This window comes from Coregonus lavaretus (assembly GCF_964263955.1).
Source record: "Coregonus lavaretus genome assembly, contig: HAP1_SCAFFOLD_251, whole genome shotgun sequence".
NCBI lineage: Eukaryota > Metazoa > Chordata > Actinopteri > Salmoniformes > Salmonidae > Coregonus > Coregonus lavaretus.
The window spans coordinates 17501-42328 of NW_028166533.1; the positions used below are offsets into that span (position 1 = coordinate 17501).

The 24828-nt window shown below is 47.5% G+C and overlaps 1 protein-coding gene across 1 annotated transcript in view; it reads left to right on the top strand.

Annotated features, from left to right (window-relative positions):
• Positions 1-24828, top strand: part of LOC311114588 (MAP3K7 C-terminal-like protein) — a gene marked incomplete at both ends in the record, with an annotated part of 33194 nt that overhangs the window by 1498 nt on the left and 6868 nt on the right. The window contains one exon of the mRNA XM_084189828.1: positions 9587-9702. Coding sequence (XP_084045954.1) covers positions 9587-9702 — 116 coding nt within the window. The remainder of the gene's footprint in view (positions 1-9586; positions 9703-24828) is intronic.

Genomic DNA, 24828 nt, shown 5'->3' on the forward strand with positions numbered 1-24828 from the left:
TAGGCTACTAGAACGACAACGTATAGGTGTTTTTTTTTTGCAGCATATGGGATATGCTCTGTTGTTTTCCATTACTTCACGTCCTTGTACCTTCCTCATTATTTTGTGATTGTGCAACACGGAATTGTAACAGGTGTGATTAAATGGAGTCCACAAAGATGCTTACTGAATGGCAAATGATTGAAAGTCAGCATCACGACAGCCTGCAGTGTATTTATTTAATTCTCAACCTTTATGTTGCTTTCGTCAGTAAGTAGGTAAAAGAACACAATTTGATTCAATCGCATGAAGGACAAAATATTCACTGTACAGAAAATGATTAAACTACACATGTACATTAGTTCACATACTGGGTAAACAACATGAACAGGATTAAACTACATGTACATCAGTTCACATACTGGGTAAACAACATGAACAGGATTAAACTATACATGTACACCAGTTCACATACTGGGTAAACAACATGAACAGGATTAAACTATACATGTACACCAGTTCACATACTGGGTAAACAACATGAACAGGATTAAACTATACATGTACACCAGTTCACATACTGGGTAAACAACATGAACAGGATTAAACTATACATGTACACCAGTTCACATACTGGGTAAACAACATGAACAGGATTAAACTACATGTACACCAGTTCACATACTGGGTAAACAACATGAACAGGATTAAACTATACATGTACACCGGTTCACATACTGGGTAAACAACATGAACAGGATTAAACTATACATGTACACCAGTTCACATACTGGGTAAACAACATGAACAGGATTAAACTATACATGTACACCGGTTCACATACTGGGTAAACAACGTGAACAGGATTAAACTACATGTACACCAGTTCACATACTGAGTAAACAATATGCCAAGCAGTCGAATGCACTTGGTATTGAACCCACGACTGGTGTCTGGGGTACTTGGTCATTAAGGGCCGGTTTCCCGGACACAGATTAAGCCTCTAAATTGCCAGTGTAGAAATCTCCTACAATAACCCGATGTGTAGCCTATAATATGTATTCAGTTTTATTCACACTCAAAAGACAATCAACACATTTTGAATTTGTTTTGGTGACAACAATATAACAGACAAGACAAATGGTAGGCTTTAATATGGGACACAGCATTACAGTAACATCGAGATAAGTACATTAGCTATATTGTCGTATGTAGGATATTTCATTCATGTATGTTAGAAATGTGGATCACATGTGGGGCCTATGTAATTGGATTGTAATGATCTGAAGATGAAGATGTATTTCAGCTCTAAATAGTCATCCACCCAAAACACATTATTATATTATTAATGATTATAAACACTGAACATGTAATGATAATAACCAATGATAGGTGGCGACATCAACCATTAGTGAGCACGTGGCGCCTTTTGCTTCCAAAAAATACAGAAGAAGGTTGTCTCCCACAATGCTGTGGTTCCGACTTCCAAGTCGCAGTTGGTGAGGAGAACCGCAGACATTTCCATAACCTTTGATCACATGGTTGTTGTAAAGGTCATGCAGTCGACGTGTCGTCTCAAGTGGACAATTTTTATACCCATAATGCAACACACATTGAAAGGCGGTGAGTGAACGTGCTCCAGGTAAGGAAGTTTAGAGCGTGCTCTAGGTTGGGGAGGTATTGTGATGAGGGCTCTAGGTTGGGGAGGTATTGTGATGAGGGCTCTAGGTTGGGGAGGTATTGTGATGAGGGCTCTAGGTTGGGGAGGTATTGTGATGAGGGCTCTAGGTTGGGGAGGTATTGTGATGAGGGCTCTAGGTTGGGGAGGTATTGTGATGAGGGCTCTAGGTTGGGGAGGTATTGTGATGAGGGCTCTAGGTTGGGGAGGTATTGTGATGAGGGCTCTAGGTTGGGGAGGTATTGTGATGAGGGCTCTAGGTTGGGGAGGTATTGTGATGAGGGCTCTAGGTTGGGGAGGTATTGTGATGAGGGCTCTAGGTTGGGGAGGTATTGTGATGAGGGCTCTAGGTTGGGGAGGTATTGTGATGAGGGCTCTAGGTTGGGGAGGTATTGTGATGAGGGCTCTAGGTTGGGGAGGTATTGTGATGAGGGCTCTAGGTTGGGGAGGTATTGTGATGAGGGCTCTAGGTTGGGGAGGTATTGTGATGAGGGCTCTAGGTTGGGGAGGTATTGTGATGAGGGCTCTAGGTTGGGGAGGTATTGTGATGAGGGCTCTAGGTTGGGGAGGTATTGTGATGAGGGCTCTAGGTTGGGGAGGTATTGTGATGAGGGCTCTAGGTTGGGGAGGTATTGTGATGAGGGCTCTAGGTTGGGGAGGTATTGTGATGAGGGCTCTAGGTTGGGGAGGTATTGTGATGAGGGCTCTAGGTTGGGGAGGTATTGTGATGAGGGCTCTAGGTTGGGGAGGTATTGTGATGAGGGCTCTAGGTTGGGGAGGTATTGTGATGAGGGCTCTAGGTTGGGGAGGTATTGTGATGAGGGCTCTAGGTTGGGGAGGTATTGTGATGAGGGCTCTAGGTTGGGGAGGTATTGTGATGAGGGCTCTAGGTTGGGGAGGTATTGTGATGAGGGCTCTAGGTTGGGGAGGTATTGTGATGAGGGCTCTAGGTTGGGGAGGTATTGTGATGAGGGCTCTAGGTTGGGGAGGTATTGTGATGAGGGCTCTAGGTTGGGGAGGTATTGTGATGAGGGCTCTAGGTTGGGGAGGTATTGTGATGAGGGCTCTAGGTTGGGGAGGTATTGTGATGAGGGCTCTAGGTTGGGGAGGTATTGTGATGAGGAAAGAGAGAGCTGTGTGAGCTACCTCTGCTCTCTGTGACTCAATATGAAAGCAGAAGTCCAGATAAGATAACACAGAAAAGAGGTCAGGCTACACCAAAACAGTCTGACTAAGAACAACTCTCTGTCTTTCTGTCTATGCTTTATTTATATATATATATATAACTTTACTTATGCCTGTATATGAGTCCTATTCCCTCACCACATGATCCCTCTTCTCAACACACAGACACACTAGCCCAGTGTTTCCCAACTCCAGTCCTCCAGTCCTCCCAACAGCCCAACTCCAGTCCTCCAGTCCCCCCAACAGCCCAACTCCAGTCCTCCAGTACCCCAACAGCCCAACTCCAGTCCTCCAGTACCCCAACAGTACACATTGTTGTTGTAGCCCTGGAGGACAAACTCACCTGATTCAACTCATTGAGGGGCTTGATGACAAGTTGACAAGTTGAATCATGTGTGCTTGTCTGGGGCTACAATAAACATGTGTGCTGTTGGAGAGACTGGAGGAGTTGGGCTGTTGGGGGGACTGGACGACTGGAGTTGGGCTGTTGGGGGTACTGGAGGACTGGAGTTGGGCTGTTGGGGGGACTGGAGGACTGGAGTTGGGCTGTTGGGGGGACTGAAGGACTGGAGTTGGGCTGTTGGGGGCACTGGAGGACTGGAGTTGGGCTGTTGGGGGGACTGGAGGACTGGAGTTGGGCTGTTGGGGGGACTGAAGGACTGGAGTTGGGCTGTTGGGGGGACTGGAGGACTGGAGTTGGGCTGTTGGGGGGACTGGAGGACTGGAGTTGGGCTGTTGGGGGGACTGGAGGACTGGAGTTGGGCTGTTGGGGGGACTGGAGGACTGGAGTTGGGCTGTTGGGGGGACTGAAGGACTGGAGTTGGGCTGTTGGGGGGACTGGAGGACTGGAGTTGGGCTGTTGGGGGGACTGGAGGACTGGAGTTGGGCTGTTGGGGGGACTGAAGGACTGGAGTTGGGCTGTTGGGGGGACTGGAGGACTGGAGTTGGGCTGTTGGGGGGACTGGAGGACTGGAGTTGGGCTGTTGGGGTATAGGAGGACTGGAGTTGGGCTGTTGGGGGGACTGGAGGACTGGAGTTGGGCTGTTGGGGGGACTGGAGGACTGGAGTTGGGATGTTGGGGGGACTGGAGGACTGGAGTTGGGCTGTTGGGGGGACTGGAGGACTGAAGTTGGGCTGCTGAAGGGGGACTGGAGGACTGGAGTTGGGCTGTTGGGGTATAGGAGGACTGGAGTTGGGCTGTTGGGGGGACTGGAGGACTGGAGTTGGGCTGTTGGGGGGACTGGAGGACTGGAGTTGGGCTGTTGGGGGGACTGGAGGACTGGAGTTGGGCTGTTGGGGGGACTGGAGGACTGGAGTTGGGCTGTTGGGGGGACTGGAGGACTGGAGTTGGGCTGTTGGGGTATAGGAGGACTGGAGTTGGGCTGTTGGGGGGACTGGAGGACTGGAGTTGGGCTGTTGGGGGGACTGGAGGACTGGAGTTGGGCTGTTGGGGGGACTGGAGGACTGGAGTTGGGCTGTTGGGGGGACTGGAGGACTGGAGTTGGGCTGTTGGAGGGACTGGAGTTGGGCAGTTGGGGGGACTGGAGGACTGGAGTTGGGCTGTTGGGGGGACTGGAGGACTGGAGTTGGGATGTTGGGGGGACTGGAGGACTGGAGTTGGGATGTTGGGGGGACTGGAGGACTGGAGTTGGGCTGTTGGGGGGACTGGAGTTGGGCTGTTGGGGGGACTGGAGTTGGGCTGTTGGGGGGACTGGAGGACTGGAGTTGGGCTGTTGGGTAGACTGGAGGACTAGAGTTGGGCTGTTGGGGGGACTGGAGGACTGGAGTTGGGCTGTTGGGGGGACTGGAGGACTGGAGTTGGGCTGTTGGAGATACTGGAGGACTGGTTGGGCTGTTGGGGGTACTGGAGGACTGGAGTTGGGCTGTTGGGGGACTGGAGGACTGGAGTTGAGCTGTTGGGTAGACTGGAGGACTGGAGTTGGGCTGGGGGAGGACTGGAGTTGGGCTGTTGGGGAACTGGAGTTGGGCTGTTGGGGGGACTGGAGGACTGGAGTTGGGCTGTTGGGGGGACTGGAGGACTAGAGTTGGGCTGTTGGGGGGACTGGAGGATTAGAGTTGGGCTGTTGGGGGGACTGGAGGACTGGAGTTGGGCTGTTGGGGGGACTGGATGACTGGAGTTGGGCTGTTGGGGAACTGGAGTTGGGCTGTTGGGAGGACTGGAGGACTGGAGTTGGGCTGTTGGGAGGACTGGAGGACTGGTGTTGGGCTGTTGGGGGGACTGGTGGACTAGAGTTGGGCTGTTGGGGGGACTGGAGGACTGGAGTTGGGCTGTTGGGGGGACTGGAGGACTAGAGTTGGGCTGTTGGATGGACTGGAGGACTGGAGTTGGGCTGTTGGAGGGACTGGAGGACTGGAGTTGGGCTGTTGGGGGGACTGGAGTTGGGCTGTTGGGGGGACTGAAGGACTGGAGTTGGGCTGTTGGGGGGACTGGAGTTGGGCTGTTGGGGGGACTGGAGGACTGGAGTTGGGCTGTTGGGGAACTGGAGTTGGGCTGTTGGGGGGACTGGAGGACTGGAGTTGGGCTGTTGGGGGGACTGGAGGACTGGAGTTGGGCTGTTGGGGTACTGGAATTGGGCTGTTGGGGTACTGGAGTTGGGCTGTTGGGGGGACTGGAGGACTGGAGTTTGGCTGTTGGGGGGACTGGAGGACTGGAGTTGGGCTGTTGGGGGGACTGGAGGACTGGAGTTGGGCTGTTGGGGGGACTGGAGTTTGGCTGTTGGGGGGACTGGAGGACTGGAGTTGGGCTGTTGGGGGGACTGGAGGACTGGAGTTGGACTGTTGGGGGGACTGGAGGACTGGAGTTGGGCTGTTGGGGGGACTGGAGTTTGGATGTTGGGGGGACTGGAGGACTGGAGTTGGGCTGTTGGGGGGACAGGAGGACTGGAGTTGGGCTGTTGGGGGGACTGGAGGACTGGAGTTGGGCTGTTGGGGGGACTGGAGGACTGGAGTTGGGCTGTTGGAGGGACTGGAGTTGGGCAGTTGGGGGGACTGGAGGACTGGAGTTGGGCTGTTGGGGGGACTGGAGGACTGGAGTTGGGATGTTGGGGGGACTGGAGGACTGGAGTTGGGATGTTGGGGGGACTGGAGGACTGGAGTTGGGCTGTTGGGGGGACTGGAGTTGGGCTGTTGGGGGGACTGGAGTTGGGCTGTTGGGGGGACTGGAGGACTGGAGTTGGGCTGTTGGGTAGACTGGAGGACTAGAGTTGGGCTGTTGGGGGGACTGGAGGACTGGAGTTGGGCTGTTGGGGGGACTGGAGGACTGGAGTTGGGCTGTTGGAGATACTGGAGGACTGGTTGGGCTGTTGGGGGTACTGGAGGACTGGAGTTGGGCTGTTGGGGGACTGGAGGACTGGAGTTGAGCTGTTGGGTAGACTGGAGGACTGGAGTTGGGCTGGGGGAGGACTGGAGTTGGGCTGTTGGGGAACTGGAGTTGGGCTGTTGGGGGGACTGGAGGACTGGAGTTGGGCTGTTGGGGGGACTGTAGGACTAGAGTTGGGCTGTTGGGGGGACTGGAGGATTAGAGTTGGGCTGTTGGGGGGACTGGAGGACTAGAGTTGGGCTGTTGGGGGGACTGGATGACTGGAGTTAGGCTGTTGGGGAACTGGAGTTGGGCTGTTGGGAGGACTGGAGGACTGGAGTTGGGCTGTTGGGAGGACTGGAGGACTGGTGTTGGGCTGTTGGGGGGACTGGTGGACTAGAGTTGGGCTGTTGGGGGGACTGGAGGACTGGAGTTGGGCTGTTGGGGGGACTGGAGGACTAGAGTTGGGCTTTTGGATGGACTGGAGGACTGGAGTTGGGCTGTTGGAGGGACTGGAGGACTGGAGTTGGGCTGTTGGGGGGACTGGAGTTGGGCTGTTGGGGGGACTGAAGGACTGGAGTTGGGCTGTTGGGGGGACTGGAGGACTGGAGTTGGGCTGTTGGGGAACTGGAGTTGGGCTGTTGGGGGGACTGGAGGACTGGAGTTGGGCTGTTGGGGGGACTGGAGGACTGGAGTTGGGCTGTTGGGGTACTGGAATTGGGCTGTTGGGGTACTGGAATTGGGCTGTTGGGGGTACTGGAGGACTGGAGTTTGGCTGTTGGGGGGACTGGAGGACTGGAGTTGGGCTGTTGGGGGGACTGGAGGACTGGAGTTGGGCTGTTGGGGGGACTGGAGTTTGGCTGTTGGGGGGACTGGAGGACTGGAGTTGGGCTGTTGGGGGGACTGGAGGACTGGAGTTGGACTGTTGGGGGGACTGGAGGACTGGAGTTGGGCTGTTGGGGGGACTGGAGTTTGGCTGTTGGGGGGACTGGAGGCCTGTAGTTGGGCTGTTGGGGGGACTGGAATTGGGCTGTTGGGGGGACTGGAGGACTGGAGTTGGGCTGTTGGGGGGACTGGAGGACTGGAGTTGGGCTGTTGGGGTACTGGAATTGGGCTGTTGGGGGTACTGGAGGACTGGAGTTGGGCTGTTGGGGGGACTGGAGGACTGGAGTTGGGCTGTTGGGGGGACTGGAGGACTGGAGTTGGGCTGTTGGGGGGACTGGAGGACTGGAGTTGGGCTGTTGGGGGGACTGGAGTTTGGCTGTTGGGGGGACTGGAGGACTGGAGTTGGACTGTTGGGGGGACTGGAGGACTGGAGTTGGGCTGTTGGGGGGACTGGAGGACTGGAGTTGGACTGTTGGGGGGACTGGAGGACTGGAGTTGGGCTGTTGGTGGGACTGGAGGACTGGAGTTGGGCTGTTGGGGGGACTGGAGGACTGGAGTTGGGCTGTTGGGGGGACTGGAGGACTGGAGGACTGGAGTTGGGCTGTTGGGAGGACTGGAGTTGGGCTGTTGGGCTGTTGGGGGGACTGGAGTTGGGAAACACTGCTGTAGCCGGTGCCTCCCTTGTGTGTCACTGATGAGAGAGTCAGTCTGAGTCTCTTTATTGTGTGATAGGTGTGTTAACATGATCTTATCCGTTCCCTTCTAGCTTGTTTTAGAGTTAGGATGGGTTAGGGTTAGGGTGGGTTAGGGTTAGGGTGGGTTAGGGTTAGGGTGGGTTAGGGTTAGGGTGGGTTAGGGTTAGGAGGGGTTAGGAGGGGTTAGGGTGGGTTAGGATGGGTTAGGGTTAGGAGGGGTTAGGGTTAGGGTGGGTTAGGGTTAGGAGGGGTTAAGGTGGGTTAGGATGGGTTAGGGTTAGGAGGGGTTAGGGTGAGTTAGGGTTAAGATGGGTTAGGGTGGGTTAGGGTTAAGATTGGTTGGGGTGGGTTAGGGTGGGTTAGGGTTAGGGTGGGTTAGGAGGGGTTAGGGTCAGTTAGGATGGGTTAGGACGGGTTAGGGTGGGTTATGGTGGGTAAGGAGGGGTTAGGGTCAGGATGGGTTAGGGTTAGGACGGGTTAGGGTGGGTTAGGGTTAAGATGGGTTAGGATGGGTTAGGGTGGGTTAGGGTTAAGATGGGTTAGGGTTAGGGTTAGTGTGGGTTAGGGTTAAGATGGGTTAGGACGGTTAGGACGGGTTAGGATGGGTTAGGGTTAAGATGGGTTAGGGTTAGGGTGGGTTAGGGTTGGGATGGGTTAGGGTTAGGGTTGGGATGGGTTAGTGTTAGGAGGGGTTAGGGTTAGGGTGGGTTAGGGCTGGGATGGGTTAGGGTGGGTTAGGGTGAGTTAGGGTGGGTTAGGGTTAAGATGGGTTAGGGTTAGGGTGGGTTAGGGTTAAGATGGGTTAGGGTTAAGATGGGTTAGGGTTAGGGTGGGTTAGGGTTAAGATGGGTTAGGGTTAGGGTGGGTTAGGGTTAAGATGGGTTAGGGTTAGGGTGGGTTAGGGTTAAGGTGGGTTAGGGTTAGGGTGGGTTAGGGTTAAGATGGGTTAGGGTTAGGGTGGGTTAGGAGGGGTTAGGGTGGGTTAGGGTTAAGGTGGGTTAGGGTTAGGGTGGGTTAGGGTTAAGGTGGGTTAGGGTTAGGGTGGGTTAGGGTTAAGATGGGTTAGGGTTAAGATGGGTTAGGGTGGGTTAGGGTTAGGGTGGGTTAGGGTTAAGATGGGTTAGGGTTAGGGTGGGTTAGGGTTAGGGTGGGTTAGGGTTAGGGTGGGTTAGGGTTAGGGTGGGTTAGGGTTAAGATGGGTTAGGGTTAGGGTGGGTTAGGGTTAGGGTGGGTTAGGGTTAGGGTGGGTTAGGGTTAGGGTGGGTTAGGGTTAAGATGGGTTAGGGTGGGTTAGGGTTAGGGTGGGTTAGGGTTAAGATGGGTTAGGGTTAGGGTGGGTTAGGGTTAAGATGGGTTAGGGTTAGGGTGGGTTAGGGTTAAGATGGGTTAGGGTTAGGGTTGGGTTAGGGTTAAGATGGGTTAGGGTTAGGGTGGGTTAGGGTTAAGTAGGGTTAGGGTGGGTTAGGGTGGGTTAGGGATAGGGTGGGTTAGGGTTAGGGTGGGTTAGGGTTAAGATGGGTTAGGGTGGGTTAGGGTGGGTTAGGGTGGGTTAGGGTGGGTTAGGGTTAGGGTTAGGGTTAGGGTGGGTTAAGATGGGTTAGGGTGGGTTAGGGTTAGGGTGGGTTAGGGTTAGGGTGGGTTAGGGTTAGGGTGGGTTAAGATGGGTTAGGGTGGGTTAGTGTGGGTTAGGGTTAGGGTGGGTTAGGGTTAGGGTGGGTTAGGGTTAAGATGGGTTAGGGTTAAGATGGGTTAGGGTTAAGATGGGTTAGGGTGGGTTAGGGTGGGTTAGGGTTAGGGTGGGTTAGGGTTAAGATGTGTTACATGATGTTATCTGTTCCCTTCTAGCCAGTGCCTCCCTGCTCCTCTCTGAGAGAGTCAGTCCAGGTTTACAGGGACCACTGTATGATGGCCAAGGAGTTCCACCAGGTCAAACACCAGATCTCGCTGCTAGAGAACCGCAAGTAAGTCACTGTCAGTACAACTTTACTGATCACGTAAGTCACACATACATTTCTGGCGACCCCACCCCATCCCAAATGTAATGACACAACCTTAAAATCTGTAAATTTAGGTTTTTAGATTGACAAATTCACTTCAATTCACATTGTCCTCTTTCCGATCAAAATTAAGAGAACAAATGAATACATTTACACAATAAATTTGTATTTTTCAAATGATCTTTCTCCAAAAAAGTATGTGTATTGTCCCATACTAAACTCTGTAGTCTTATTTTCTTTAATCATTTTTAAACGTGGCGACCCGCAGGTTGGAATACCACTGCTGGACAGGGATAGTTGAATGGGTGTGGTTTATGGTTTAGTGGGCTACAGTAGCACTAGCTATTGAGGTACATATTACTGGTGCTGTAATCCAGGACATTGAGGTACATATTACTGGTGCTGTAATCCAGGACATTGAGGTACATATTACTGGTGCTGTAATCCAGGACATTGAGGTACATATTACCGGTGCTGTAATCCAGGACATTGAGGTACATATTACTGGTGCTGTAATCCAGGACATTGAGGTACATATTACCGGTGCTGTAATACAGGACATTGAGGTACGTATTACTGGTGCTGTAATCCAGGACATTGAGGTACATATTACTGGTGCTGTAATCCAGGACATTGAGGTACATATTACTGGTGTTGTAATCCAGGACATTGAGGTACATATTACCGGTGCTGTAATCCAGGACATTGAGGTGCATATTACCGGTGCTGTAATCCAGGACATTGAGGTACATACAATGGGGAAAAAAAGTATTTAGTCAGCCACCAATTGTGCAAGTTCTCCCACTTAAAAAGATGAGAGAGGCCTGTAATTTTCATCATAGGTACACGTCAACTATGACAGACAAATTGAGAAAAAAAATCCAGAAAATCACATTGTAGGATTTTTTATGAATTATTTGCAAATTATGGTGGAAAATAAGTATTTGGTCACCTGCAAACACGCAAGATTTCTGGCTCTCACAGACCTGTAACTTCTTCTTTAAGAGGCTCCTCTGTCCTCCACTCGTTACCTGTATTAATGGCACCTGTTTGAACTTGTTATCAGTATAAAAGACACCTGTCCACAACCTCAAACAGTCACACTCCAAACTCCACTATGGCCAAGACCAAAGAGCTGTCAAAGGACACCAGAAACAAAATTGTAGACCTGCACCAGGCTGGGAAGACTGAATCTGCAATAGGTAAGCAGCTTGGTTTGAAGAAATCAACTGTGGGAGCAATTATTAGGAAATGGAAGACATACAAGACCACTGATAATCTCCCTCGATCTGGGGCTCCACGCAAGATCTCACCCCGTGGGGTCAAAATGATCACAAGAACGGTGAGCAAAAATCCCAGAACCACACGGGGGGACCTAGTGAATGACCTGCAGAGAGCTGGGACCAAAGTAACAAAGCCTACCATCAGTAACACACTACGCCGCCAGGGACTCAAATCCTGCAGTGCCAGACGTGTCCCCTTGCTTAAGCCAGTACATGTCCAGGCCCGTCTGAAGTTTGCTAGAGTGCATTTGGATGATCCAGAAGAGGATTGGGAGAATGTCATATGGTCAGATGAAACCAAAATATAACTTTTTGGTAAAAACTCAACTCGTCGTGTTTGGAGGACAAAGAATGCTGAGTTGCATCCAAAGAACACCATACCTACTGTGAAGCATGGGGGTGGAAACATCATGCTTTGGGGCTGTTTTTCTGCAAAGGGACCAGGACGACTGATCCGTGTAAAGGAAAGAATGAATGGGGCCATGTATTGTGAGATTTTGAGTGAAAACCTCCTTCCATCAGCAAGGGCATTGAAGATGAAACGTGGCTGGGTCTTTCAGCATGACAATGATCCCAAACACACCGCCCGGGCAACGAAGGAGTGGCTTCGTAAGAAGCATTTCAAGGTCCTGGAGTGGCCTAGCCAGTCTCCAGATCTCAACCCCATAGAAAATCTTTGGAGGGAGTTGAAAGTCCGTGTTGCCCAGCGACAGCCCCAAAACATCACTGCTCTAGAGGAGATCTGCATGGAGGAATGGGTCAAAATACCAGCAACAGTGTGTGAAAACCTTGTGAAGACTTACAGAAAACGTTTGACCTGTGTCATTGCCAACAAAGGGTATATAACAAAGTATTGAGAAACTTTTTGTTATTGACCAAATACTTATTTTCCACCATAATTTGCAAATAAATTCATTAAAAATCCTACAATGTGATTTTCTGGATTTTTCTTTCTCATTTTGTCTGTCATAGTTGACGTGTACCTACGATGAAAATTACAGGGCTCGCTCATCTTTTTAAGTGGGAGAACTTGCACAATTGGTGGCTGACTAAATACTTTTTTCCCCCACTGTATCACTGGTGCTGTAATCCAGGACATTGAGGTACATATTACTGGTGCTGTAAACCAGGACATTGAGGTACATATTTCTGGTGCTGTAATCCAGGACATTGAGGTACATATTACCGGTGCTGTAATCCAGGACATTGAGGTACATATTACTGGTGCTGTAATCCAGGACATTGAGGTACATATTACTGGGGCTGTAATCCAGGACATTGAGGTACATATTACTGGTGCTGTAATCCAGGACATTGAGGTACATATTACCGGTGCTGTAATCCAGGACATTGAGGTACATATTACTGGTGCTGTAATCCAGGACATTGAGGTACATATTACCGGTGCTGTAATCCAGGACATTGAGGTACATATTACTGGTGCTGTAATCCAGGACATTGAGGTACATATTACTGGTGCTGTAATCCAGGACATTGAGGTACATATTACTGGTGCTGTAATCCAGGACATTGAGGTACATATTACTGGTGCTGTAATCCAGGACATTGAGGTACATATTACTGGTGCTGTAATCCAGGACATTGAGGTATATATTACTGGTGCTGTAATCCAGGACATTGAGGTACATATTACTGGTGCTGTAATCCAGGACATTGAGGTACATATTACCGGTGCTGTAATCCAGGACATTGAGGTACATATTACTGGTGCTGTAATCCAGGACATTGAGGTACATATTACCGGTGCTGTAATCCAGGACATTGAGGTACATATTACCGGTGCTGTAATCCAGGACATTGAGGTACATATTACCGGTGCTGTAATCCAGGACATTGAGGTACATATTACCGGTGCTGTAATCCAGGACATTGAGGTACATATTACCGGTGCTGTAATCCAGGACATTGAGGTACATATTACTGGTGCTGTAATCCAGGACATTGAGGTACATATTACCGGTGCTGTAATCCAGGACATTGAGGTACATATTACCGGTGCTGTAATCCAGGACATTGAGGTACATATTACTGGTGCTGTAATCCAGGACATTGAGGTACATATTACTGGTGCTGTAATCCAGGACATTGAGGTACATATTACCGGTGCTGTAATCCAGGACATTGAGATACATATTACTGGTGCTGTAATCCAGGACATTGAGCAAGGCCCTTTATACCTCTTCTTGACTGTGTCCAGCTCCCTAATCAACGAAATCAAAGCTAGACCGTCAGGGAGCATCGCAAATTCTCAAAATGATGTGCGAAAATTCCTTCTCCACTCTGAAGAACGTGTTCAGTGAACACGTGTTACATCAACAAAAAGCCCAGTTTGTCCAGCTGGCATTTGAGAGGGACATGAGAAATAAATGTAGCCATGAAAGAGAATGGAATCAGAACATTCTCATGAGGTTCAGCACAGCATGGAGGAGGCTGCAACAAAATGGTAAAGTACAAAGTACATGTGGTAGTCTCCCGAGTGGCGCAGTGGTCTAAGGCTGTGCCACTAGAGATCCTGGTTCGAATCCAGGCTCTGTTGTAGCCGGCCGCGACCGGGAGACCCATGGGGCGGCGCGCAATTGGCCCAGGGTAGGGGAGGGAATGGCCGGCAGGGATGTAGCATGGCGTTTGCAACGCCAGGGTTGTGGGTTTGATTCCCACAGGGGGTATGAAAAAAAATAATGTATGCACTAACTGTAAGTTGCTCTGGATAAGAGCGTCTGCTAAATGACTAAAATGTAAATGTACAACCCTTATGGTCCTGGCCACCGTGCCAGAATTATTAATTTGTTGGTTTTCCCTCATGTAAACATACTGCTTGTTTGGCTGATTTCTGAATGTAATCTCTAGTTTAAGGCCTTTGCTTTTAACTTCAATGCATCTTTTAGATTTATCTGTGATTCTTAATGTCATCGCTTGCCTTTGCTTGATCGATATACAGCTTTGCGTTGTTTGACGGGTATAGGGACCACGACTATGCAACCAATTGGTTGTGCTCTGAGGTGGCGCTGAAATTGGCAGGTGTATCTAATGTAGTCCTTTCATCACGCTGACTGGTGACTGGCCTTCTGTCCTAAATCGATGGTTACGTGTGTGTGCTGTTTTAACATCCTTAAGAGTCTATTGACGCACCCGCGCATCAATCTAAATAACACAGTAAATAAATAACCATCAAAAGCCGTCAGTTTAAAAACTAGAGATATTTTTTTTGCACGGGCTGCGTCTCAATCTGCTTCTCAATCCACCTCATGCCTTCTGCATCTGTGGTGGAAGGTGGCCGAGCTACAGATGTGTTTGCCAGACCAGGAGACATCCCGAAAATTGGTCTTCTCACAAAAACCGTCTGTAGCGTCCGATCGGGTGGCCTAGAAACTATTATGACCAACCCACTCTATGGAACGTGGGAGACTCTCGCGATGATGTTCTCCATTTTGCTCTATGTCACAAGTGTCAAGGGGACTCCTCTGAAGTCGGTAACGCTGATGTGCCAACTTCCTGGTCTGTAGCGTCCGAACCGTTTGAGCTACAAACTAATATGAAGCCCCTGTGGAAAAGGGGGAGACCGCTCACGAATACGATGATGTTCTCCATTTTGCTCTACGAAAACAAAACAAACAAAAAACATCCTGAGCTTTCTTACAGTACATATTGGCTCCCTCAGTTGTGTAAAAATAAAAACATAGCTACAAAGAGAGGACCATTAAGCCACCAATAAGCCATCCATCCTCAACAGCTTCCTCCTGTAGGCCAACATGATGTTCTGCAGAATGTACGAGTTCCACCTGGCCACCACATTCAGCAGCGTCTTTTTGACCATCACATGACCTATCGCCTGCACATTAAGAATGGATGCCTTTTCTGTTCACATAGTTGAACTCGTTTTGGGATGGCGCTTTTATGTCGATGTGGGGGGCCGTCTGTTGCTCCGTTCGTATTTGGGAACCCATTGATGGCAAAGAAACCCCTCTTGACTTCAACCTGCTGTGCGATGGTGTATGGAAATTGTATGTTACAGTTAGTTTTGCATCTAAAACGTTGGCTCATCGAGGGATGTGAGATGCCGATCCGCAAGCTTCCGCTTGTGGATAGCACTTGGATGTGCACAGGAATGGCATGCGTTTGCTTTTTTTAAAGTAAGTATTAAATCCTAGCAAAAATCCTATGAGATTGGTTTTGGGAAATTATATCTGATGAGCCAATATGTAAAAAGTCCCAACTGTCTCTAAAAACGCGCTCTCTGCGAAATGCAGCTTGCGCCAAATCTTCCAACAGAGCAAGATCATCCATCTCTCATTCGATTTCCCATTACCTCAGTCCTTTATAGTATTTACACAATGGTTTCACTTTCATACACGCCTATAATTTAATTTAATTTATTTTATATGGATTATCGTAACAAATGCACTGATGTGGTCAAATTACATATAGCCTGTCGAGATGTTGCATGAATTCACAATGGGAATACAAATTAAATCGACAAATAATGTAATTATTACTCTCAGAATGTCCGACATTTTCAACATATATTTTCCCCATGCTACACTCGACAAGCAGTTCCCTTATTCCACCACTTGACACTGTGCATACACATGGTCATGACTGTGCGTAAATCTATGCACACTCAAGCACAGTTCAAATTGATACATCTCGCGCATGTTTTACGCTGCTCATTGCGTATAGTGTCACAAAATTCGACAGAAACGTAGCCTATAGTTCTAATGATCGAAGTTTAAGCTATGAAGCCTGTAAGGATCTTTGACAGTGTTGCTCATCCTGTCAGCTGATCAGCGTGTGTGTCGGTAGGCACAAAGTATGTGTAGGTCTACTTCAGCTATGGTCGGCAGGTAGCTGAGTGGTTAAGAGCGTTGTGCCAGTAACTGAAAGGTCGCTGGTTCTAATCCCCGAGCCGACTAGGTGAAAAATGTGTCGATGTGCCCCTGAGCAAGGCACTTAAGCCTAATTGCTCCTGTGAGTCGCTCTGGATAAGAGCGTCTACTAAAATGTAAAAAAAAATCAGATACAGTTGTAGGACCTATATCTTTCTTGTGTTATTACATAAAGCGACGGTTGTTGTGTATGGTTGCATTTCAGATAAATTTTTGTAGATATGAACAGTAGTAGGACCAATGAGTGTACAAAACATTAGGAACACCTTCCTAATAATGAGTTGCACCCCCCTTTTGCCTTCAGCCTCAATTCGTCAGGGCATGGACTCTACAAGGTGTCGAAAGCGTTGCACAGGCATGCTGGCCCATGTTGACTCCAATGCTTCCCACAGTTGTGTCAAGTTGGCTGGATGTCCTTTGGGTGGTGGACCATTCTTGATACACACGAGAAACTGTTGTGTGTGAAAAACCCAGCAGCGTTGAAGTTCTTGACACAAACCGGTGCGCCTGGCACCAACTACCATACCCCGTTCAAAGACACTTAAATATTTTGTCTTGCCCATTCACCCTCTGAATGGCACACATACACAATCCATGTCTCAATTGTCTCAAAAATCCTTCTTTAACCTGTCTCCTCCCCCTGACTGAAGTGGATTTAACAAGTGACATCAATAAAGGATCATAGCTTTCACCTGGATTCACCTGGTCAGTCTACGTCATGGAAAGAGCAGGTGTTCCTAATGTTTAGTCCACTCAGTGTCCCTAATGTTTAGTCCACTCAGTGTCCCTAATGTTTAGTCCACTCAGTGTTCCTAATGTTTAGTCCACTCAGTGTCCCTAATGTTTAGTCCACTCAGTGTCCCTAATGTTTAGTCCACTCAGTGTACCTAATGTTTAGTCCACTCAGTGTACCTAATGTTTAGTCCACTCAGTGTACCTAATGTTTAGTCCACTCAGTGTCCCTAATGTTTAGTCCACTCAGTGTACCTAATGTTTAGTCCACTCAGTGTACCTAATGTTTAGTCCACTCAGTGTACCTAATGTTTAGTCCACTCAGTGTACCTAATGTTTAGTCCACTCAGTGTCCCTAATGTTTAGTCCACTCAGTGTACCTAATGTTTAGTCCACTCAGTGTACCTAATGTTTAGTCAACTCAGTGTACCTAATGTTTAGTCCACTCAGTGTACCTAATGTTTAGTCCACTCAGTGTACCTAATGTTTAGTCCACTCAGTGTCCCTAATGTTTAGTCCACTCAGTGTCCCTAATGTTTAGTCCACTCAGTGTTCCTAATGTTTAGTCCACTCAGTGTCCCTAATGTTTAGTCCACTCAGTGTACCTAATGTTTAGTCCACTCAGTGTACCTAATGTGTAGTCCACTCAGTGTACCTAATGTTTAGTCCACTCAGTGTCCCTAATGTTTAGTCCACTCAGTGTCCCTAATGTTTAGTCCACTCAGTGTACCTAATGTTTAGTCCACTCAGTGTACCTAATGTTTAGTCCACTCAGTGTACCTAATGTTTAGTCCACTCAGTGTACCTAATGTTTAGTCCACTCAGTGTCCCTAATGTTTAGTCCACTCAGTGTACCTAATGTTTAGTCCACTCAGTGTACCTAATGTTTAGTCAACTCAGTGTACCTAATGTTTAGTCCACTCAGTGTACCTAATGTTTAGTCCACTCAGTGTACCTAATGTTTAGTCCACTCAGTGTACCTAATGTTTAGTCCACTCAGTGTACCTAATGTTTAGTCCACTCAGTGTACCTAATGTTTAGTCCACTCAGTGTCCCTAATGTTTAGTCCACTCAGTGTACCTAATGTTTAGTCCACTCAGTGTACCTAATGTTTAGTCCACTCAGTGTACCTAATGTTTAGTCCACTCAGTGTCCCTAATGTTTAATCCACTCAGTGTACCTAATGTTTAGTCCACTCAGTGTACCTTGTGTTATTAGAGCTCTAAAGCAATAAGAGTTGTGCCCCCCCCCCCCCCCCACCCCACCCCATAGAGGCCTGTCACACACACATACACACATACACACACACATACATACACACACACACACACATCCTGGAGTCGGGCCAGTCCATCCCTTTACAGCAGCTGTGATGTGTCTTAGCAGGGGATTGTCAGGAACAAGGTTGCTACCCACCACCCCTTTACACAAACACGCACACACACACACACACACACACACACGTTCCACAGTGGATGGCAGACAGGGGGTCTCCTTATAAAGTCGTCATGCTGCCTTCCACACTGTTACATGCATCTGAATTAATTTAAATTACTTCAGAGTATTTTATACGTTGTATTACACCGGGCTGAACTACACTCCCAATGCTTTTTATAACAAGATACTAGGTCTAACCTGCTGTGAGATGACTGCTCCTCACCAAAGGGGCGTGACAAAGTTTTTCGGGAAGCTCTGGGAATTGAGCTTTGAAATCCGTTCAGTTAAGATTAGAATTTTGATTACAACATAGGGTTTTAGTTGTCTTTGACGGAATAGCCTACAATGTTTTTTCAGCTCAGATTTACTCACGGCTCAACGGCTGCAGGACAGGAGAGAAGAAAGAATATAGGATTATATTCACTACATCACCAGCAGTATGTGGACACCTGCTCGTCCAACATCTCATTCCAAAATCATGGGCATTAATATGGAGTTGGTCCCCCCCTTTGCTGCTATAACAGCCTCCACTCTTCTGGGAAGTCTTTCCACTAGATGTTGGAACATTGCTGCAAGTGCATTAGTGAGGTCAGGCACTGATGTTGGGCGATTAGGCCTGGCTCGCAGTCGGCGTTCCAATTCATCCCAAAGGGTGTTCGATGGGGTTGAGGTCAGGGCTCTGTGCAGGCCAGTCAAGTTCTTCCACACCGATCTCGACAAACCATTTCTGTATGGACCTCGCTTTGTGACCGGGGGTATTGTCATGCTGAAACAGGAAAGGGCCTTCCCCAAACCGTTGCCACAAAGATGGAAGCACAGAATCGTCTAGAATGTGATTGTATGTTGTAGCGTTAAGATTTCCCTTCATTGGAACTAAGGGGCCTAGACCGAATCATGAAAAACAGCCCCAGACCATTATTCCTCCTCCACCAAGCTTTACAGTTGGCACTATGCATTGGGGCAGGTAGCATTCTCCTGGCATCCACCAAACCCAGATTCGTCCGTCGGACTGCCAGATGGTGAAGCGCAATTCATCACTCCAGAGAACACTTTTCCACTGGTCCAGAGTCCAATGGCGGCAAGCTTTACACCACTCCAGCCGACGCTTGGCATTGCGCATGGTGATCTTAGGCTTGTGTGTGGCAGCTCGGCCATGGAAACCCATTTCATGAAGCTCCCGATGAACGGTTGTTGTGCTGAAGTTGCTTCCAGAGGCAGTTTGGAACTCGGTAGTGAGTGTTGCAACTGAGGACAGACCATTTTTACGTGCTACGCGCTTTAACGCTTCGGCGGTCCCGTTCTGTGAGCTTGTGTGGCCTACCACTTCAGCCGTTGTTGTTGCTCCTAGACGTTTTCACTTCACAATAACAGCACTTACAGTTGACCAGGGCAGCTCAAATGACTTAGGCTGGGTAAAGTTGCCCCTAGACGAATAACGTTGTACGACCAATCACCGGAGGACGGGAAGATGGCGGAAGTGGTTGATGAGTTCGAAATAAGCAGAGCGTCGAGTAAATTTGGGGAAGACGAATGTTCTGAATGGACTACAGTAGAATGAAAAACAGGAACAAAAAAGGAAATTGTCCAAAATTGGAGTGGAGGAAACGTGTGTAAATGATAATGATAATGATTCGCTTCTTGTTCGGGTGCGTTTCCTGAGTAAGGATGCGTATGTGGGAAACCCGTTTGAGGTGTCAAATGGTGAAGTATGCAAAGTGAAGTCTGTCACAGAGTGGTGTTATTCTGATTAATTGGATTTCTGAAGAGATTCCAGTGGGCCTCAAAAGAATCCGGACAACAGAAGTGTTTTGTTTTTATGAACATCGGAGTGGAGCACCCGTCAAAGGAGTCATCTCAGGGGTGACGACCGATGTTCCGGTTGAATACCTGAAGTGAATTCCTGGTGTGGTTGGTGCCCGGCGTCCGACCCGCTGGGTGAATGGAGAAAAAGAAGAAAGTCTGTCAGCCCTGTTGTTTTTTTTGTTGATAAAGAGCAATTACCTGAATGTGAAGCGTGTGAAGCTTGGTTATGTAAGATACGCCATAATATATTTCGTCAACCAAATCACTGCAGTGTAAGAATTGTAAAGGATTTGGCAATGTTTCAAGTGTATGCAGACAAACAGAGCATTACTGAAGAACGGTGTGTAGAAGGACGACGGTGTTGCGATTGTAATGGGGATCATGATCCCGAGTTCCTGTAGTGCCCTGTAAGGGTGAAGGAGATTGAGGTGGCAAAAGTTAGAGCGGTCACTCGAATCTCCTACGCGGAAGCGATTTTAAAATAATTGAGAAAACAAGTGGTGCTAGTGAAGAGATGGTAGTGGATACTCCACAGCCTGTAGTAAATGTCTGCTGCCAGTCAAAAGATACCCTGTGTGTTAAAAATATGGATTTAGTTGCGTTCATTGCCACAGCTATAAACTGTACAGCACAAGTCTCAAAGAAGTCAAAGACACAAGACATTATCCCGGGTTCCCCTTGAGCCTGTGTAGTGATCAGATCTGTTTTATTTATTTATTTTTAACAGAAAAGTTTGTGATTTATTTATTTAGTCGTTTTTTGGCAGTTGAGTTTTTTTTGGGGGAAATCCTGTCTCCATCCGGTATAGTAGGGGGTGGGGTGCACATTACATTGTGTGATCGCCAAGATACCATAGAAGAAGAAGAAAGGCAGATCTAGCAGGGCAGAAATTTGACGAACTGACTGTGCCACGTTGAAAGTCGCTGAGCTCTTCAGTACTGCCAAGGCTAGGGGAAGCTTTTCCCTAAAGTAAATGTAATTAAATTGCCAAAAATTATATAGCCTAATTAGCTTACTCCTGTCTATACAGAAATAAATACAATAATTCAAAATAGGCTATTAAAGCATGATTTGGCCACAGAGGATATTTAGCTTCTTTAAAAAAAAAAAAAAGTTGTGGATTGTTTTAAATCGCATTGCCTACAAACGGAAGGAAAGGCGGCGAGCGCAATTTGGGGAGACTATCGTTGAGTTGCGACTGTCTGTGAAAAGTAGAGGCCCTCACTACATATTCGTCGCCAAACCCACTGGCTCCAACACTCACCCGTAGTCTGCGCTCCAGCAGGTATATCTCACTGGTCATCCCCAAAGCCAACACCTCCTCTGGCCGCCATTCCTTCCAGTTCTCTGCTGCCAATGACTGGAACGAACTGCAAAAATCTCTGAAGCTGGAGACACTTATCTCCCTCACTAACTTTAAGCATCAGTTGTCAGAGCACCTTACCGATCACTGCACCTGTACACAGCCCATCTGAAATTAGCCCACTCAACTACCTCATCCCCATATTGTTATTTATTTCGCTCATTTGCACCCCAGTATCTCTATTTGCACATCATCTTCTACACATCTATCACTCCAGTGTTTTTTTTTTTTTTTTTTTATAATATGTTTATTATTTTCCAATAAAAATAAAGTAAAAGAGACAGCAATACAAACAATGACATTCATTGTACTGTTGGATGGGATGGCCAGTTTAGAGGACAAAACAAAAGTTAACTCACACATACACAAAATAAAACAAAATCCTATTAGGTGGTACGTGTATAAGAAGACAGCATATAGTCATTACAAGCAGTGTAGTTCAGCCAAAAATAAATATTGAGTGGAGTACAGCACAGAGTAGCAGCAGATCGTCAGCCCAGTTATGAAGCGGGACTAGACCATTTATCCAGTATCGGCTGCCATATTTTGTAAAACAATGGACTTCTATTGGAGGTGTTGTATCGAATCTTTTCCATATGGATTACATTCCCTAAATCCCGTAACCACATTTCAAAGGTAGGTACAGTCTCCAATTTCCAAAATTGCAATATGAGCCTTTTGGCTAATAGAGTACAAAGAGAGACAGCTTTCCCCTCCTGGTTATTCCCATCAACTGTACCAAACAGAGCGATCAATGGGTCTGGGGCTAGAACTCTATCAAAGGCCTTAGATAAGTAATCAAAAATGAGAGCCCAGTAAGCCTGTAATTTAGGGCATGTCCAGAATAAGTGGGACAACGTCCCCTCCTCCTGCTTGCACCTCTCACACAGTGGTGAGGTGTCCGGGAATATTTTATGCAGTTTTACTTTTGAGTAGTGTAACCTGTGTATCACCTTAAACTGTACAAGGTTGTGTCTGGCATTCACTGAACTGTGGTTTATATTCCTGAGAGCTTCTATCCAGTCCTCATTTGAGATTTCTGAACCAAGTTCTTGTTCCCAAGCCCTTTTAATGGTGTCTGTGGATACCTCTATGTGGGCCTGTAGCACATCATACAGTCTGGAGACCGACCCTTTTGAATGGGGTTTGACAAGGATCAAGCTATCTAATGTAGGACTATTTGGCTTCATGCCATACTGTGGGATGTGTGTCCTTAAGAAATTCCTGATTTGGAGGTATCTGAAAAAATGTGTTGTTGGCATGTTGAACTTTGCCTGTAGTTGTTGAAATGAAGCTAACTGACCATCTATGTATAGATTACCAATTGTTGTGAGCCCCTTCTCCCTCCACCGTGAAAACACCACATCATCCATTGCAGGGTGGAAAGCATGATTCCGGCTAATCGGGCTGTCTATGTACACAGTGGGTATGTTAAGAAAATCCCTAATCTGTTTCCAGATCCTAAGAGTATGACAAATGACTGGATTGGAGTCATAAGTGGCTTTTTTCACATATGATGGGCTATTAACAAGTGCAGGGAGTGAGGAACGTTGACAGGAGGCCTGCTCAATCAAAAGCCATGAAGGCATATCCTTCCGTCTCATCTCAGGTAAACTTTCCCTCCAGAAAGACACAATGTTCAGATTAGCAGCCCAATAATACAGTTTGAAGTGAGGAAGGCCAAAGCCCCCCTCTATCTTGTACTTGCATAAATGCTTCTTTGCAATTCTGGCTGCCTTGTTATCCCATAAAAATGGAGTTACTATTGAATCCAGTTTCTTAAAATAGCTTTGTGGTATGAAATTGGGTAGACATTGGAAGAGGTAAAGAAACCTGGGTAGGACAACCATTTTAATAGCGTTTATACGACCAACCAAGGAAATAGGCAGAGTTTTCCAGAAATCTATATTTTGTTTAAGCTGATATATTTTCATGTCCCAATTCACTTTCAATAGCTGGTCAAGGTCTCTTGTCACTACAATGCCAAGGCTTGTGAACTTGTCCCTCACTGTTCTAAGCGGGGTAGATTGCAGAAATTGCATATCCACAGGCCGTGATATTGGCATCATCTCACTTTTTTGCCAGTTTATCTTGTAGCCAGAGAAGGAGCCGAATGTGTTTATCAAGTTAAGTAATGGTGGAATAGACGTTTTAGGCTTGGACAAAAACAAAAGAACATCGTCTGCATATAGGGAAATTTTGTGCTGTGTGTCTTTTATTTTAACAGAAGCTATATCGGCACATGCCCGAATGCGCGTAGCAAGGGGTTCCATGGCTATAGCGAAGAGAGCAGGCGAAATAGGGCACCCCTGTCGGCACCCCTTGAACAGGCGGAATGACTGCGACATTTCCTGATTGGTCACCACGGACGCCATTGGGTGTGCATAAATAATTCTTATCCAATTAATAAATTCCTTTCCAAATCCGAAATGCTCCAGAACCGACATCATATACTTCCACTCAATCTGATCAAACGCCTTCTCTGCATCAAGAGCTATTACCACTGCCTCAACTTTATGATCATGATACATTACGTTGAAAAGGCGTCTCAAATTGTAGTATATATGTCGGCCCGGGATAAAACCTGTCTGGTCAGGGTGTATGATGTCGGAAATATATTTTTTCAATCGGTTTGCCAATATCTTTGTCAACACCTTGTTTTCTATGGGGAGTAACGACACGGGGCGATACGACGACATCTCCATGGAATCTCTATATTTTTTCAAGATCAGGGCTATTGTAGCCTCATACAGTGTTTGCGGGAGTTTGGTATTTTCTTTGGATTGTTGAAACATTCGCAGCATAAGTGGAGATAGACTAGCGCAGTACTTCTTATAGAATTCTATTACATATCCATCGGGCCCAGGGGCCTTGCTGTTTGGAAATTGTGCTATCGCTGTGTTAATTTCATCTAAGGTTATCCCTGCATCGAGTGCGGCAGCTGCCCCCCTGTCTAGTTTAGGAAGTTCACAATCAGCGAGAAAGCGTTCCATAGTTTGTGGATCAGTAGCATCGCATTTTGATTGGTATAGCTCTGAGTAAAACTGTGCAAAGCATTTATTAATGTCCTGCGGATCTGTTACTATTTTACCCTTCTTGTCTTTTATTTTGTGAATAGCTCTAGATGCTTGTACATGCCTTAGCTGTCTTGCTAATAATTTATGTGGTTTGTCCCCCAGTTCAAAATAACTTTGTTGCGTTCTAGCAAGTAAAGAGCCCACCCGTTTCGAAAGGATGGTATTGTATTCATACTTTAACTTTGTGATCTTCTCAAGGACTGTATACGAGGAATTTGTCCTAAAAACGTTCTCCTGTTCCCCTAACTCTCTTTCAATTTCTCTCAGCCTAGTATTGGCACGTTTCTTCCTCTCTGATGTATAAGAAATAATGTAACCTCTAATCACAGCCTTTAGAGATTCCCAAAGGGTGGAGTCGTCAACATCCCCCGTGTCGTTAGTACTGAGGAAAAAGGCAATCTGCTCCTCCAAATACTGACAGAAAGCCTCATCTTTCAACAGGTATGCGTCTAAGCGCCACGGTCGCCGACCTGTCGACATATTGTCGAGTT